The sequence below is a fragment of the Perognathus longimembris genome, chromosome 23 (assembly GCF_023159225.1).
Source record: "Perognathus longimembris pacificus isolate PPM17 chromosome 23, ASM2315922v1, whole genome shotgun sequence".
NCBI lineage: Eukaryota > Metazoa > Chordata > Mammalia > Rodentia > Heteromyidae > Perognathus > Perognathus longimembris.
In genome coordinates, this window is record NC_063183.1 from 11926393 (window position 1) to 11944520 (window position 18128).

Consider the following 18128-nt stretch of genomic DNA (forward strand, 5'->3'; position numbering starts at 1 on the left):
GTATATTACAGAAAAAAAAACACAGAAGAAAACAAAGGAAGGGTGAAGAGCTCATCCAGGGAAGATTAGGATAGGTGGAAAGAGGGAGGGACCCCGGGAGGAAAAGCATGGATAAGGAAAGGAAGGATGGTGGAGAGAAACACAACTACTGTGTGGTTTGAATTCTTCTGATCTGAGCTCATGAAGATGAGTGAAGATGAGCTAGCTTTATTCTCTGTTTTTTAATCTTCACCCAAGTAGCTTCAGAACTTTTTGGTTGTGACAGAAAAGCAAATTCAAATTGGCTTAAGCAAAATGAAATCGTGAACTGGGGCATGTAGTGAGCATGCAGTTGACAGGGACATTGAGCTTCAGGTATGGGTTGGACTAGGTGCTCAATGGGCTTGTCAGGGACTTCCTCACTTCCCATTTTCCAGCTTTGCCTATGGCTTCAATGGTTTTCTTCTTGAGGTGGTGTATGGTGGTCAGAAGGCTGCCAGGAATCCAGGTTGAACATTCTTTCAGGTTCTAGACTACCAGTGAAAGAAACAGCCTTCATCTTTTTTTTCCCCGGGAGTCACTCTGACTGCACCAAAGTAAGACAATCTTTTATCCTCGAATTAATTCCAGAATCTGTGGGGTAGGATGAGCCAATTGGCTTGAGTGAGGAGGCAATGGTGGAAATTCGCTGTTACCAGAGAAGAAAGAATGAACGGTCTGTGATCAGAATGATGAATGCCCACCCTGGGGCTCACAGAGGCTCAGAAGGGAGGTGGAAAACGTGACTTCTGGTGTGTGCCTGGAATCCCAGCACCACCATCAACAAGGCAGGAGGTGTCAGCTCCACAGACACCTGACCCACTGGCCTCTAGGCAGGTAAGAATTTCTCTCTGGCTTTGCTGGGAGCCAGGGTTGCTGTGGGAGAAACACAGTGCCCATTTGCAGACTCTCCGTAATTGGCAAGAACACATTGGGAAGCCTGGAGTCGGAGGCTCACCTGCAGGTTGACAGAGCCTTTGCTGTGTCCTTGCACAGAAACCAGGCCTGTGTCTCAGCAGGCTGCTTGCCTTCACCAGCCCTGCTAATGATCTACAAAGCAATGCTGGATCTCATTGATACAGAGTGCCGGGCTGTCCTAAACCAGAGGCCATAAGAATCAAGCAGTGCTGCTCTCCATATGCACATTGTATCTATCCTCTTCTCTCCAGCATGGCAACATTTGCTGGAGGAAAGCCTGATTGGGCATCAGGAGCTGAGAAAGGTTTGCAATACCCAGCAAGGCAGGGTAGTTCAAGCCGCCATAGCCGAGGCTAGGTACCAGTAGGCTAAAGGTTATTGTCAGCAGCTGCGGGCCTTGGTGCATCTTCAGTGGAGGCTAACGGATAGGTGGGAATTGCAGAGGGAGGGAAAGGGATGGACATCCCAGCCACACTCCCACTGCCCCGCTGGGAGATGCTGGTGACCTTTCTCAGAGGAAAATGGTTTCCGTGTTCAGAAGCAATGCAGTCTTTAAAAGTATTTTTGATGCACTGCTGGATTTGCAGCTGTGGAGCCTCTGGATACAGAGGGTGTCTGTTGTAGTCTGCATGTTTACAGTAGAGCAGTACTCCTCCCTAAAGAAGAAGGAAAGCCTGCTGTCTACGAAAATGTGGATCAACTGAGAGTAGTATAAAAAGCCAGATGCAGAGAGAGAAGTACTGCATGATCGCATGTACACGTGGGATATAAAAATATTGAACTCAGAAATAAAGTAGGGCAAAGGTTTCTAAGTTCTAGATGGAGGAGAAATAAGGAGATGCTGGTCACAGAATTTTTAAAAAAGGAGTAAGTTCTAGAGAACTATTGTCCAGTTCAGTCACTTCAGTTAATAATAATGTATTGTATACTTGAGGTACAGGGTTTATTCCTGCAATCTCAGCTTCTCAAGAGGTGTACGTCAGGAGAGTTTGAGTCCCATTTAGCCAAAAAGCTAGGGTCACTCTATCTAAACAGACAGCTGGGTATGGTAGAGCATACCTGTAACCTCAGCTATACAGTGGGTGGGGGAAGAGGCAGGGAAGGATCATAGTCTGAGACCTCTATTTGAAAAATAACGTTTGGGGCTGGGATGTAGCTCAATGGCAAAGCACTTGCCTAGCAAGTGCAATGTCCTGGGTTCAATCCCCAGTACCAAAAAAAAAAAAAAAAGACACAAAAATAGTTAAAACCCAACCAAAAGAACACCTTTGACACATTATCTTGATCCATTCAGAAAGAATGACATTGCCACGTTCGTAAGGAAATAGAAAGATGTGGAAAAAATTATACTAACTGAAGTAAGCCAGACCCAAAAAACACAGGCTGCCTCATTAGAATGTGTCTATAAGTCTACAAGTAAACCCAATGGATAGTAAAAGACAATTAATTACATTTGGACATGATTAATTAAGCAGCATTCTGGTCATTCACACAATGAGACCAAGGGAGGATATTCTTAGGAGAGGATCACAAGGATTCAATAACTATGTGCATGTGACCATATACAACGATGCTCATCAACATGAACTCCAAGAAATAGAAACAAGAGTTTTGTGTGTTGTTTTTTTTACTGAACTATTTGTAGTTCTTTTTTCCCCCCTTTGATTTATTTGTTTTTGTTGCCTGTTTGATTTCTGTACCCTTTGTCTTGTATATAAGTCTGTCTGATTTGGGGAGGGGAAGGGGAAGCACAGAAACAGTGGGACAAAGGGTGAACGAATGCAGCAGTGACACCCACTCAACACTATATTGGAAATGAACTATACAACTTATGGGGAGGGGAGATGGAAGAGGAAAAACTGAGAGAGAATGAGGGAATGGGTGACACTGTTCAAAAGGAAATATACTCATTTCCTGACTTATGAAACAGTAACCTTTCTATACATCACTTTTACAATAACATTGAAAAAGAAAAAGAACCTAAAGAAAAGGGATGGGGGTGTGTGGCGTAAGTGGTAGAGTGCCTGCCTCACAATGCTAGACCCTGAATTCAAATTCCCACTCCCTAGAACAAAAAAAAACAAATGGAAGAGCAATTTGATAAGAGAGTAGATCTTAACTTTAAATATTCTTGTCACACACAGAGAGAAGGTAACCTTGTGGAGCTAGATATGCTAACTAGCTTGATTATGGTAATTTTTCACAACGTAAACATATATGGAAACATTACCTCATCTTGTTTAAATTACATGGCAATTAAAAAATGGAGGGGAAGAGTTAAACCTGTCATTTGCAGAGGAGAACAGAGCAGAAGAAGGTGGATTGGCTTCCATGAGGCTAGGGCCTGCAGATTTGCTCCTGAAAGGAGTAAAAGGAAGGGTGGATGGTAAGGAGATCAGAGAGTGCTCCTGGGAAGGGCTGCGGCTTGTAGGGAGCTCTGCTGGGTTGTGGAGCTCACTCCCTCTGAGGAAATGGTGGATGTGAAGAATACACTGTTTGTCTGTGGTCTTCCTGCCCAGCACAACACGCCTTTGGGTTTCATTAACTCACTCAGTAATCAACTTGTCACATGCTATGGATGGTTGGGTGCAGACTCGCATGGGGCTGGTATGTGTTTCTATTTTTCTCCAAAGGTTGTGGGAGCTGCTGAAAAAAAAAAAAAATCTAAGCGGGGGAGACAAGCTCCATGGCCTGGTTTGAACTTTAGAATGACAGCTCCGTTGGTAGGGTGGAGGGTGGTGGGTGGAAGGGAGACTGGGTGGGAGCACCAGACAGAAGACGCCCTCTTCAGTTGGAGAGAAGATTGCCTAGAGTCTGAGCATGGAGCTGGCGCAGCAGGGAAAAGTAAAGAAACCCCTGGAGTGACAAGGAAACAATGGCTGCCTGCTAGTGGGGTAGAAGTTGACTGCAGGAGTATATGGGTTGAGGACGTTCTTTTTGCCTAGGAGCAGAGTGATGCAGGACAGAAAAAAAATGATGAAGTAGTCTAGTGGAGCCGATTCACTTTTGGGACCTGGTACTTGAACCAAGTATCCTCTGCATGCGGAATCCCTGGCATTGGTTTGTCATTTCCAGGGGGTCTTCTTTGCTAGGTTGTTGGGGGACGACGGTCAAGACATAGCATGCTGGCTGTTATCACAGACATGTGCGTGCACACACATGCACACACACACACACACACACAGCTTTGCATAGCTGGAGGAAGTGGCTTGAGGTTGTGAAGCCTCTAGATGCTGAGCTCAGATGGCTTGGGTTTGAATCCTGTCTCTGCCATGAACTAGGTTTATGAATCTGGGCAGCTGCTCTCTCTCTCTCAGTTTTAAAATCTGTGACAGAGGTGTTTAAGAATGAAATTTCTGTACACACATAGAAATACACACTGGGTATATGCAACGAGTGCCGGCTATGAGGGCCGCGGTGTTGGTGGGAGTGAGTGGGAAGCTGCCTGGAGTGATGAAGGGAGGGCAGATGATGATGAGGGTGAGGGTGAGGGTGATGGTTGGTGATGATGGAGAAGAGGACAGGTGATAATGGTGAGGATGGGTGGTTGGTGGTGGATGGGGATATAGCCTTTGTCAATGGGTACACAATAATGAAGTGAAAGTTATTGTTAGACTTCTCTTAGTCATCCTCCTTGGTACTTCCTAGAGTTAGGTGTCACTCACATGACTCAGCAGGCCTTAGAACATTCTAGAACGGGATTTTATGCTCTAGACCTGATCCAATGAGACTTGACTTACCATGGGTCTGAAACACAGCCTCTGAGCTCACACTCCCTACCTCCTCCCTCGCTCTGTGTTTGAAACAGTTTGTTCTGTCTTCTGCAGAGCAGCGAGCATGGGGAGGGAACGGCCCCAGCTTCAGAACCGAAGTGGGTGTAGAAAATCTGTTCTTCCCCTGACTGCACAGTCTAAGGGAGTGGAGTGCCAGAGGTGGTTGGAGACGGATCTGTTAAATCCCCAAAGTGCAGGCAGTGGCAGGAGGAGGGAATCGCAGGAGGACTGGCCTAGACCATCTAGGCAGGAAACAGGAAGGATGTGCAAAAGTGAACTGCTGCCAGGCCCCGGAGTGTGGACAAATTCCCTGCTTCCTCTCACAGGAACCCAAATCACCTTAGAAAACCACACGGCTCGAGTGGGTTGTGCATTTCCCCCTCAGGTCCACCCCTCCAAGGGACCTGTGGAGCCTGTGGTCCACAGAGCTTTCTGGAAGGTGACATTTTGATGCCCGTGGAAATGTTGAGGAGGCAGCTATGGGAGGCTCACTTGGAGGTGGTTTCTATCCAAAGCTCACGATGGTTATGGTAGGGATAGGCCATTTCTGCTCCACACACAGGCGGCTGCCTCAGAACACATGGGCTGATGTGCACAGACGTACAACTAGCATGTCCGTGGATCTGGATGTCCAGGTTCTTAAACAGGCTCAGGACCCTACTGAGTCCCTGGCTGTGTCAACCCAGTCAGCAGGACAGGATGTAGGGAGGAGAGCCTAAACTTTTTGGGTCAGGCATGGTATGGTGCTCAGCCTGTTCTCACAGCAGCCCCCTGGGTGGTGGCCATTGCAGCCATCCAGTAGGTGAAAAAAGCCAGATCTGAGAAGGTGAAGTGCTTACTCTGTGTCATTTGGAACAGAGCCAGGACTTAAACTTGAGTCTGGTAGATTGCCCCCCCCGCTCCTGACCAAAGCCCATGGTAGTTCAACTACCGAGCTCAACTGGTGCATACAAAGCCGTGTGCATGGCTGGTGAGATGCAGTGGGTTCCTGGAGCCATTGCCAACAGTAGTGCAGGGAGGGGTGGGGTATTGCAAGGAGCTCACGGGCAGCGTGAGTTATGGAGGTGCTCTAAGTCCAGAGCACCTTGGGATGTGGGTCGCCCCAGACTGCTGATGTGAGATGCGAGGGGTTCTGCTCCACGGGGAATGACCGCACCTTGTGTGGATGGGCACAGGCACTCTTGGGGATGGACTGCATCACCGTGGCTGGGTTGATGCAGGGAGATCATGGCATTCTTACAGCTTGATGAGGAAGTGTCATTACTGGCCACAGCATCCTTCAGGAATGCTGAAACAAAAAACCAACTTACCATCTGTGTGACCCAAGAAGAGTTGCCACACTCCCCAGTCTGTTTCTTTCTTCCATTTGCAAATGGGGCATAACTCTGGAGCCAGCTGATTACAGTGGTTTGGGTGACACTAGGTGAGAAAACCTCCAGACTGTAGAGAGCCACCTGATGCAGAGAAAGCACCATCGTCCATTCTCTGTGCTCACTGTCATTATACTCATACCTGCTTTTACAGACACAGCATTCAAAGTTGGAACAATTGTCTTTTCTCAGGGTCATACATTTCAGATTAGAATTAGGCAGCCTGACCCCAGAAGGTATGCTAGCATCCATCCTGGGGAAAGGCTGCTTTCTGTGGCTGTGACAAAAAGCTGGAGAGAAATCAGCTTAAAGGATATGAAGGTTTATTTAGGTTCATGATTTCTGCTGTGTCTCAATAGCCCATTAAGCTAGGGAGCCATCTATCTATGGACTAATCCAAGTCCTGCTGATCCAGTTCCCACCTCAGAGCATCGCTGCCTCAGGGACCAAGCCTCAGCACATGAGATTTGGGAGGAGAGGGGATATTTGGAATCCAAATCAAAACAGAGGGTTAGGCAGTTGGGTCACAAGGGCCATCCATCATGTACAGGAGTGTCATAGGTCCAGAGAGTTGGGCCAGCACAAGGCCAGGGTTTTGCAGATAGATGCTCCGCCACAGGTGGCCTGTGTTGAGCTGGCTCTGGGGCTGAAGAACTGCAGTTCCCATGATCATCTTTCTCCTTCACAAAGTTCACCATATAGTCCATACATGGAGAGCCAGGCAAGATTGCAGTTGCTTACAGCCATGCCATGTGTGAGCATTTGCAACTGTGCCAGTGATGTTCAACTCACAGAACATGGAGAAAGGCAATTGGAGGATCCCAGAGTTCATCCACACCTAGCATGTTTGACCTGCACCTCTCCACTAGTACCTCCGAGCCCAGGGCGGTGTGTATCAGTTGGGTCTTCTCATCAGCCCTTTGGACTGCGCTCTAGCTATATATCCTTGTGGGTGGTGTCCTGCTGAGAATTTGGTCCAATGCTCAGGGCAGGACAGTCTTAAGATACTGCCTCCCACCACAGTAATGCAGCTGTTGCATTTGCTATCCTCAGAGGCCTCACTGGTCTGAGAGAAATTATATGTTCCTTTGTTAATTCAGTTTGGAACACTTCTGGCCAGCCCCAAGAGGCACCTGACACTGTAAGGCTGCTGACTGTAATGCACATTACTTCCGTGCCATCTTCTGCTGGTGGGCTCGCTGTGCTGCTGTTTTTCTTTATTTTATTTTTTGTATTTAATGAGTCTCTGTGGGTATATGCTGGGATATGCACGTCTGTGTTGCCATCCTTATGAATCAGGCCTTTGAGGGAGGAGTGGTTTCTCAGGCTAAGAGGGTGTGGGTGGTCATGTTAAGTGTCTTGCTTTGTGTTGTACCCGAGGTTCAAGACTCATACAAAATACAAGCTCAGATACCAAATTCTCTTCCTTTCATGTTTGATTTCAACCACAGACATTCATTCCTTTCAGGCTTGACTCATGCATGCATTCCCATTCCCTTACCATCTATTTATTGATGTGGCAAGGCCTTCCACTAGATGCTAGGGTGGAGATACAAGTTCACCAAGATCGAAGCCCCTGAGGAGCTCACAGTCTTGTTGAGATGTGATTTAAAATGATTAATCAATTCGAGAATATTGGATTTCTCCAAAAGCTACTATAGGGAAAAAGATAATTATCCAAAACTCTTTAAATCTGTAACCCATTTTAATTGATTTAATTAGGTAAAATTCATAGAACTATATAATATTGGAAGGAGCCCAGAAGCCATTTATTTATTCCCATTTCATCTGTCTGCCTTTAGGCCATGCTGCATTCAAATTATCCTCCAAACCCATGCATTTCAGAAAAGACAGGATTTTGACGAATCATAGCTTTTGGCCTATTCAGATAAAAATTTCCAGTGTTCCATAGGGAAGGTAGATTTGCTGAAAGAATTGACATACACAGCTACAAAGTATTGTCTGAAAGACATGAATGGACTTAGTCACCTCTCTCTCTCTCTCTCTCTCTCTCTCTCAATTGAATCTTCCTAAGTTATAGCACTGAATTGGAACATGTGCTAAATGCCCATGCTAAATAAATATGGGGCACAGCATGAAAATATGGATTTAATAAGATAGACCCTTTGGTAGTTCTTTCCATTTCTCAAACAAACAAAACAAATAAGCCCCAGCATTGCTCAAATCCTGGGTATCTTCTGTTGAGCAGGCATTTTTTTGCATCTGGCCAGCCAGTCAACCACATGGCAATTGCACTTGCTAGCCACTGATACCAAATGACCCCACGAAGGCTGTGGCAATGTCTGGAATGTAGAGCTGGAGTCCAGGGTCTTGGGACCTAAGTTCATATGTTTACATGCTATGTGACGATTTTCAGTCTCATTCTGTCTGCTGACATAATGCTGGTCTTGTGGAATGATTGTGGGACTTTGATCAAAGTTGAGGGGGCAAAGGTAGGTTTGTGGTTTTTTTTTTTTTTTGTTGTTGTTGTTGTTTTGCCAGTCCTGGGGCTTGAACTCAGGGCATGAGCACTGTCCCTGGTTTCTTTTTGCTCTAGGCTAGGACTCTGCCAGTTGAGCCACAGCGCCACTTCTGGCCTTTTTTATATATGTGGTACTGAGGAATCAAACCCAGGGCTTCATGTATGGGAGGCAAGCACTCTTGCCACTAGGCCATATTCCCAGCCCAAAGGTAGTTTTTAAACTGTGCAAGTATATTGTTGCATCGTTTCTGAAATGGAAGTTAGTCCTCGTGGTCTGAGGTCTGTGGAGAGGCTGGCGCTGAGTGAAGGCTCTGAACCTGTGTTGCTTTCAGGGTAGCCAGCATTTAGTGGCTGCCCCTTGTGCTCAGAGTAGAGTCTTGCTCTTAATAAAGCCCTGAAGCCATGCATGATGGAGTTCCTGCCAAACTCTTCAGCATCCTCTTTTCATCTGGAGCCAGAAAGCCTTTATCTACAGTTCTGGAAACAAAGGCCTCCCTGGCTTCTCTCACTGACATTCCACCCAGTTCCCTCCTCAACCCAGCATTCCCACAGGCCTCTCTTCATCCCTGTACAAGGAAGTTGCTCTCCTCATTTCCCTCAGATCTGTGCCTGTCCTATGTATATGGGTTTTTTTCAAAGCAGTGTTGGCACATAGTAAGGTGTTCAACAAATGTTTGTTGATTGGACAGATGGGAATTTGCATCGCGTATCGCGCAGTCTCTGTTACATGAGATTCTTTAGCTTAAGTCATGGAAACCCTACTTACACTGGCATTTGTGAACATGGGGACTAAGTGACTCAGTAACCAAGGGTCCAGGGTAAATGGCTTCAGACATGCCAGACTTCAGGGACTCTGAATATGCCCTTGGTAATCCAGCTCTATTTACTGATGGCTTTTGGCTTCCTTTTCCTGTTGTGAGCCTTGAAGACTAGATAGATTGGTTCTTTTGGAACCATATTGTCTCAGAGAATGGGAGCTATAGGGGAAAATGAGAATAGATAATGGGTTAAGAAATAATCACATACTTCTTTCCTGCCTTGCCCATGGGCTCCTGGGCACAGGAAACCCTGTTATCTCTGCGTTTTCAGTGTTGGGCCTACCACATAGTAGGTACTGGAGAACGTTTTCCAATGAGTATATAAGAGCATGGTTTCATTTCCAGGAAGGGGCATATAGATGCTCTCTGATGCCCTTTCCTTTGGACTGTTTGCAGGATCCAGTGTCTACCTTCTTCCAATTTGGAGCATCCATCCAGCAGCAGGCTACCGTCATGCTGAAGATCATGCAGGATTATGACTGGCATGTCTTCTCCTTGGTGACCACCATCTTCCCTGGCTACAGGGACTTCATCAGCTTCGTCAAGACCACAGTGGACAACAGCTTTGTTGGCTGGGATATGCAAAACGTCATCACCTTGGACACCTCCTTCGAGGATGCCAAAACACAAGTCCAGCTGAAGAAGATCCACTCTTCTGTCATTTTGCTTTACTGTTCCAAAGACGAAGCTGTCCTCATCCTGAGTGAGGCTCGCTCCCTTGGCCTCACTGGGTACGAGTTCTTCTGGATTGTTCCCAGCCTGGTCTCTGGGAACACAGAGCTCATCCCCAAAGAGTTTCCATCAGGACTCATTTCCGTCTCCTATGACGACTGGGACTACAGTCTGGAGTCCCGAGTGAGGGATGGGCTTGGCATCCTGACTACAGCTGCCTCTTCCATGCTGGAGAAATTCTCCTATATTCCTGAGGCCAAGGCCAGCTGCTACGGGCAGACGGAGAAGCCAGACACCCCACTGCACACTTTGCACCAGTAAGAAAGGCCTATTTGCTTGTCTCTCGGGGTGGGGCAGGATTCAAGTTGTGTTGTTGTTATTGGTGGATTATGTACTCATTGGTAGAAACATGTACTGTAAATAGAGAACATTGTGGGAGTACTTATAGGATTTTGATTGCTTGATTGTGCCCTCATTTCTGTTTTCTTCTTTTCTAATCTCATTTTTTTAAAAGGAAATAACATCATGTTTTAATTGTTTAGTGCTACTTATTTTCACTCAACAGTTTATCTTGGAAACCCTCACTTGGGATTTAATTATCTACCCATCCATCCATCTATCTATTCATCTATGTACTCATCTATCCTTCAACCATTTGTCTATCCATCCATCTAGCAATCCATTCTCCTATCATTTGTCTATCCATTCATCTACCTATCCATTATCCATCTATCAATTAATCTATGTATTCATCTGCCCATCAAACATTTGTCTATGTACCCAACCATCTATTGATCTATTCTTCTTTCAATTATCTATCCATCATCTACCTATCTATTCATTTGTCCATCAAACATTTGTCTATTCATCCATCAATCCATTCCTGTATCATCTATCTATCCTTCCATCCATCTACCCATTCATCATCTACCTCTCTATTCATCTATTTATCTATCCATCAATAATTTATTTTTCTATCCATCCATCTTTCCATCATCTGTCTACCCATCTACTACCTGCCCATCTATCTATCCATCATCTAGCTATGTAACAAACATGTAAAAATTTAAAATATGTCACTTTATTTAATACTTACCTACTTTGAATAATGATAGAAATCTATTTTTTCAGACTTTGTTTATTAGATGCCAAATGGCAGTGATAAATATTAGATTTATTTGTTTATACATATGTACAATGTAGTTTTTCTAGTGTTGATACCAAGAAATAGGATTTGATGGTTACAAGGCATGTGCATTCTTTTTTAAAAAATTTATTTGTTTATTAATTGAACACAAATTTTTTGACAAGGTGTTGTGCAAAAAGGGTACAGTTACATAGTAGGGCAGTGTGTACATTTCTTGTGATATCTTACGTCCTGTTTTTCTATCTCTTCTCTAGGTCAGGTAGACATATATACAATATACAATGTATCAAGAACATATACAGTAGCCATGTGGCCACACCCAAGAAAGATCGCCTAGGGCTTTAAATGTAATGTCCATATTAGACCATATGTCGACAGTAGTCTTATATGAACGTACATACCTAGCTTTTGAGCTATTGTATTCCCCTGAGAGGTCAATTTTTGACCTTTATATGTTGAGTAATTGTTTGGTTTTAGTTACATACTGTTGGGTCGCTGCCCCAATCCTGTGGGGAATACTATTTGACAAGCAGTTTTTGGTTTCCCAGACTTGGTCTCTACTGTCTCCCCGTCTCCCTTTGTTAACAGTCATATATCAGGGAGATCAAGGGCATGTGCATTCTTAAGCGGAGGTATCCCTTGTCCCCCTGTGCTACAAAAAACCAACAGTTTATGAAATTATCAGGCCTTCCACGCCCTCAGCGACCTGGCATGCTTTGGGAAAATAGCCCAGGTAGACAGTTCTGATCTCTGACTTTGCATCGGAATCTCTTCTCTTACCTTCTAAATTTTTTGAAGGTTTTAGGAAGTCTTGGCCAATACCACTCTTATAATCATGTTCTATCCCATCCTGTGGATGTGTCCTAATTCACTTAACTGCCCCCATCATGGTAGATGTGGACATTAAACTTCGTGTTTCTGGGAGATGCCCTTGTTCCCAGAGGCCCATCATTATGACTCAGCTGCTAAGATTTGGAATATTTACCCAGGCCCTCATTTTGCATGGGTTTGTTCTATGTTTGCTGACTTAATGCACACTTCATTTCTTAGATCATAAACAGCATGGCTCTGTGGCTAAGGACTGGGCTCTGGAGGTGGGCTTGTCCAAGTCAAATTCTGTCCTGTCCATTTTCTCTAGGACTCAGAAAATCACTTTGCTGTTCCATGCCGAGGTATTAATGGAGAAGTGTTGTTAACGGCTTCTAAGTTCTAGGTGTTCATTCACAGACTTATCAGGTACCATAGTCTCTGGGAGGTCTTACTAAGACAGATTTCTGGGACATACTCAGAGTTTCTAATACAGTAGTATATCTTGGGCGGACCCCAAGAATGTTCAATTCCAGCAAGTTCTTTGGTGACACTGATGCTGCTGACCTAGGAAACGTGCTTTGAGACCCAACATCGTAGAGATTGTCATGGATGGCAGCTGAGGAACTGCACAAAATGTGCTTCTTAGCCCAGTGCCCACCATCTGCTGATTAACTGATGACCTTCAAGTGATTAGTGAAGTTTTTGGTCACCAGAAATTAGCTAACCGACCATTGATTGGTTGCCTGCAGAACACTGTGCCATTCTAAAACGTCTTGGGAAGGTTCTAGGACTTTGAATCTGCTACAGTTCAGAGGCTGCCTCTGAACTGTAGGTGTGTGTGTGTGTGTGTGTGTGTGTGTGTGTGTGTGTGTGTAGGTGTGGTAGGTGTGGTAGGTGTGGGTTAAGGAATAGATTATGCTTCTTTGCAATTAACAGATACATGAACTCTTGAATTAAGAAATCATAGTCCTTTGGCACTTTCTCATCTCCTATCTTTTTTCCCCCTCCTTCTTTAAAGATTCCTGTTTCTACACTGCCAGTTTGAGAATCCTAAATAATTGTCCAAATATCAGGAAGGAGCTCAGAGAATTCAGTATGTGACATGGGAACCTCTTAAAAAGGCAGGCTTGCTGCCAGCCTAAAGACAGGGCTGGGCTAATGAACTCGTACTTGCTTAATAAGATGGGCCCTGGAGCTGGAAGATTCAGAAGCATAGAATTTTGACAAGAATATAACTCAATTGTAGGGCAATCGAAATGCAATATGTACTGGGGAAGGAATTTGAGAGGGGTGATTGGCAAGATATTCAGATGCCTTCCCAGGGACTATCTTGGATTCTGTTCTGTAAGAAAAGAATCCTGCATCTGGGAAATGCTGTTGTGCTATTTGCAGGAATTATACCTTCGAATGCAGCAGTTCTGTAAATGGCATTTCAGCCCCAGAGAAACAGTGCATCGGCAATAATAAGTTGACAGGGAGGGCTTGGCACTGAATGAAACGGCTCTCCATCCACGGAGGGCTGATGGTGCTTACTCCAGGTATGGCGTGGGAAGGTGGCTCATGGTGGCTTGAGCAAGCCCTCCTCACTATATTCCTCCCCTCAAGTGCTCCTCACACACCCACCCAGGAAACAGTAGAACTCGGCCAGGGAGTGGAGAAAACCCACAGAACACCATTAGAAAGAATTCAGTGAACTGTATCCTTCTACTGCTAGCTCATCTTTTGGGCTACCATGAGACTCTATATTGTTCCCTGGGATGCACAGATGATTTAACATATAACTTTATGTCCTCAAAGACCATACAGGTTGATTACAATGAGAGAGATTTGTCTGAAGACTAATTCAGGTTACAACCATTTTTTTCAGTGTATTTCTGACAAAGAGAGGAATAAGAAACCTGATAAAATGTCTTATCTAATACTCACCCCAGAGAATAAATGGTGATATGTCCATTGAGTTCTATGTTTTAAAAGAAAACATTGGTGGTAGTATGGGAATCTTGACATCAGCTACTAAAATTCCCTTCTATCTTAACCAGACCACTGTCATCTCAATCGCATTTCTCATTCAATTGTGAATGTTCCTCTTTTTTTCTTAATCTAATCACCATCTTTGATGGGCATTTAGGTTGTTGCTAGGAAAGCATTTTCAGTCTGGAGCATCTAAAAGCAAAGAAAAGACACCTGCATACTGAATTGGCACGTTGTTCAGTGGCACTCCAGGACTCTTGAGATGGGAGTTTCTCATTTCAGACTTAGAAAGAAATTACATTTTGGCCAGACAATAAGTTCTACTTCACAGAATATCTGGTAATCAAGTAGCTCTTGTTACTTCACTTTGGTAATAGGGAGGATGCAAATAGCTTCAAACAAATGCGCACCCAATAGTCTCCTGGTGAGTTGCTGAGGAGACCCGGGGTCTGGCTTTGGCTGCCTGAGAATAACTTGGGGCTAACTAGACATGCTCATGGCCCCCCAGGACTCGGCTTGTAATCATAGACACCAAGTCCATGCAGTTAGAATATTGTAGCAATGACTTATCACCCATGGCTCCGTGTAAGGTACAGGGATTGCTAGTGAGGGATGGTTGGTTCCTGACCATCCCTTGGACCTGTTTCTGCTTCTGGAGGTTTAACAGGGCAGGGGGGAAAAGTAGGGGAAAGGGAGAAATTTTCTTTATGTTTAATATTCCTGGTTTTCCAGAAGACACTTTGAAAAGAGCAGTCAGCATTTTCCAGAGTTCAAAAATAGCTCAACCATGTTATGTAACCTCTTCTTTGCTACTGCAAAGTTATTAAACATCTGTTCCCTCGCCAAGCCGAGAGCACATCACGGGCAACTCCCAGAACCGTGGAGGTAAATGACGGTGTGTCTGGCTGGTGTGGATCCTCATCTGTCTGTCAGTTTCGTACTGAGGGTCGGCCCCATCCATGCGCGGGTAGCTGGCTGGGCGGGGACACAGCCTCACAGTGCATGGCCCGCTGGGGCTAGGCTGCCTGGGTCCAAGTCTCTCATTTGCATATGTCCAGAGCTACACTTGGGGCCAGTCTCTCAGCTGCCCAAGTTAAGTCTCTCAGGTGTGGAGTGGGGATAAGTACAGCATGTGGTTCCCAGGCCAGTGCCTGGCACTTCGAGAGGCAGCGTAGGAGTGTTCCGATGGTAAGTTGGGAACCCTATGTCTGAAAATCCAAAATCCAAAAATGCTGCAAGGCCCCAAACCCTGTGAATGTTGGCATGGTGCTACAGGTGGAACCTGCACTCCTGACCTGGGGTGACCTGGGGTGCCCGGTCTCAATCAAGACACAGGTACACCAAAAAGACTCTGTGAAATCACCCTCAGGCGGTGGGTGTAAGGGGTGTCTGGGGTGGGGGGGGCAAGTGACCTTGGTGTTTGTACCTGGGTCCCATTCTTGAAATTCCTTATCAAATCTGTGCAAATATTCCCAAGGTAAAAACACAATAATCATTTAAAACAAACCTCAAATCTTGACTATTTCTCATCTCAAACACTTTGGGTAAGAAATACTCAACCTGTCTTGATGACTCTTTGAATCTTGCAGGTATATAATTGTGAGAAAGCAAGGGAGTCATAGGTCATGACATCATCTTTCGGTCATGCTGCAGAACATCCAGGGCCTTCATGATCCATGGAAATACTAGGTCTCCACAGGCAAGAGGCACAGGAAGGCCGCCTGATGGGTGCTGGGCCAGGCCGGTTGCCGCTTGTCCCTTGTCTTGTCTTGAGGTAGCGACAGTGGGCTATCCCAGGGCAGAGCCCAGTTGAGCAGGGCTGAGGCGCTGCCTCATTACATGTGAATAAATGCGGCTAGGGTCACACCTTGAGGGAAGGAGTTGGATCTGGATGGCTCAGCGCTCCATGGAGACTTACCATGTTTCTCCTCAATCGTTTGTTTTTTTAAAAATTCTTCCCCTTGATGCAGTAATACCTGTGTTGGTTCATATATAATGTGAAGTTCACATTTACCACCATGGTTTTCCCAGAGGCAGAGCATTCAATGTGGGCTGTGTGTTGTGTGCCCACGGGTCCCTATGTATGCCTGCATGTGTATGAGGGCGTACATACACGTCTGTGTGCGTGCATATCCAAGCATTTGCATTCCCACTTCCACCTTGGAGGAAACAGCTTTTACAGATGTTTTTCAGACCTCAACCTTCTTGCCAAAGGATTATTTTGGGAGGAGCGTGACGGGTAGGAAGGGACGGTATGGTACAGAAGAGAAAGTTCTTAGTTGTGTGGCATGACAGGTTTGTCTGCAAACTTCCCATATATGTACCAAGTGTAATTACTAACCACCCTGAACCATGCTGTTTTTTTAAACTTGTGTATCTGCATATTGAAGAAAGGAGAGAAAGAAAAAAAATAATTTTAGTGAATTAAATTAAGTGAAAGCTTATATGTGAAATACTTATCATAGTTCCCAGTATATAGCAGGCATGGCACAACTAGCTGTCGAGTCATTAATTGCTATCATTATCCTCATCAGTTTAATTCATACTAGTTATACCACAGACTGTGCTCGAGGAAAGGGAGAGAGAAAAGGAAGCGTGTTTGTTATTATTTTTTAACAGCTGAACTACAGCTGATGTCCTGTGGTTACCATTTTACTTCCAGGAGTAGGGCTTGGAGAATTGACTGTGTTGGAAGTCAAATAAAAGTGCTCAAGTGTATCTCAAGCTTGAACGAGGGCTACAGATGCTCTGCATACGCCCGGGAGCATCCCACGTGAGTCCTGATGGGAAGTGATTTCTCCATAACTGATGTTACCTGGCTTGACCACTTAACGTGTTTTTACATTAACTCCTTGATTTATGAAGTTGGGCTTTCTGCTTGAACATTTTTTTTTTCTTTTGCCAGTCCTGGGGCTTGAACTCAGGGCCTGAGCACTGTCCCTGGCTTCTTTTTTGCTCAAGGCTAGCACTCTGCCACTTGAGCCACAGCGCCACTTCTGGCCGTTTTCTGTATATGTGGTGCTGGGGAATTGAACCCAGGGCTTCATGTATATGAGGCAAGCACTCTTGCCACTAGGCCATATCCCCAGCCCATGGGCTTTCTGCTTGAGGAAGCGACAAAGCTATAAATTACCCTAACAGGAAAAGAAAAGGATGGAAGATCTATAAATGAGCAAGAGTTTAATTCACATCCAAGTTACAGTGTTACCTAAAAAAAAAAAAAAAAAAAAAAAAAAAAAAAAAGATATTTGTTTCTGAAATAACCACAGGAAAAGTTTCTGGTTTTAATGACCCACTGAGAGACTATTCTAAATCTGGCTGGCATATTGTTATTTGATAATCAGAATGATCACTGTTAGTTTCTTTAATGCCAATAAAAAAGAACCTGCTCTAATTCTGTGAGCTTGACCGCAGCCAAGCCTCCCTGGATGTAGGTGATAACTTTCTGCAAACCTTTTTATCTTCGGGCTCATCATGCGTTCAACAAATATTCCTGCTAGCTATCCCTGGCAGTCCAGGGGGCATGTCACTGTAGGGGCTGGTATGGGGTAAAGTCTGATGGAGACTCGGAATCAAGAGATTGGTTGGGAGAAAGGCTGAGCCCCAAAGTAAATCAGCAAGAGATTCATAGCGCGAGGATCCAGGAGCAGGTACCAAAGAAGAGAACGAAACACCTTCCATCATGACTTTGTGGAATGTAGATTTAAATGAGGCTGTGTTCACATCTTATGATCTTGGTTATCTTGGACAAGTGGCTGAATTTTATTGAGCTGCCGTTATTCGTGATTGTAATACAGCAAATTCCAGTGGTACATTCTGGCGACAACTAAATGCATATAAAACACTTAGGTGAGCATCAGGAGTACCCTTGGCATGGAACAGGTGTTCACGCTCTTCCTTCCCTGGACCAGATACACAGCTCCATCCAGCATCTTCTTGTGTTCTGATGGGCTCCAAAGAGGTGGGTTGATTCCCCCAGGGTACCCAGCCTGAGAGCTTGTCAACAGCCGCTCTCCAGCATCATCTCTGTTTGTACCATCTTTCCTGGAACACAGCCTTCCCCCTTTTTTTGGCTAGAAGTCAAGATCACCGTATGCCAACCCTGCAATGCAAGTCAATCAATTCCAATTGGCAGCCAGTGAATAGCTC

General features: G+C 45.0%; 1 protein-coding gene across 1 annotated transcript in view; it reads left to right on the plus strand.

The window, feature by feature from the left end:
* The window catches only part of Grin2a (glutamate ionotropic receptor NMDA type subunit 2A), a 279877-nt gene that overhangs the window by 137268 nt on the left and 124481 nt on the right, over positions 1 to 18128 (plus strand). Inside the window, exon 2 of the mRNA XM_048332404.1 lies at positions 9776 to 10368. Coding sequence (XP_048188361.1) covers positions 9776 to 10368 — 593 coding nt within the window. The remainder of the gene's footprint in view (positions 1 to 9775; positions 10369 to 18128) is intronic.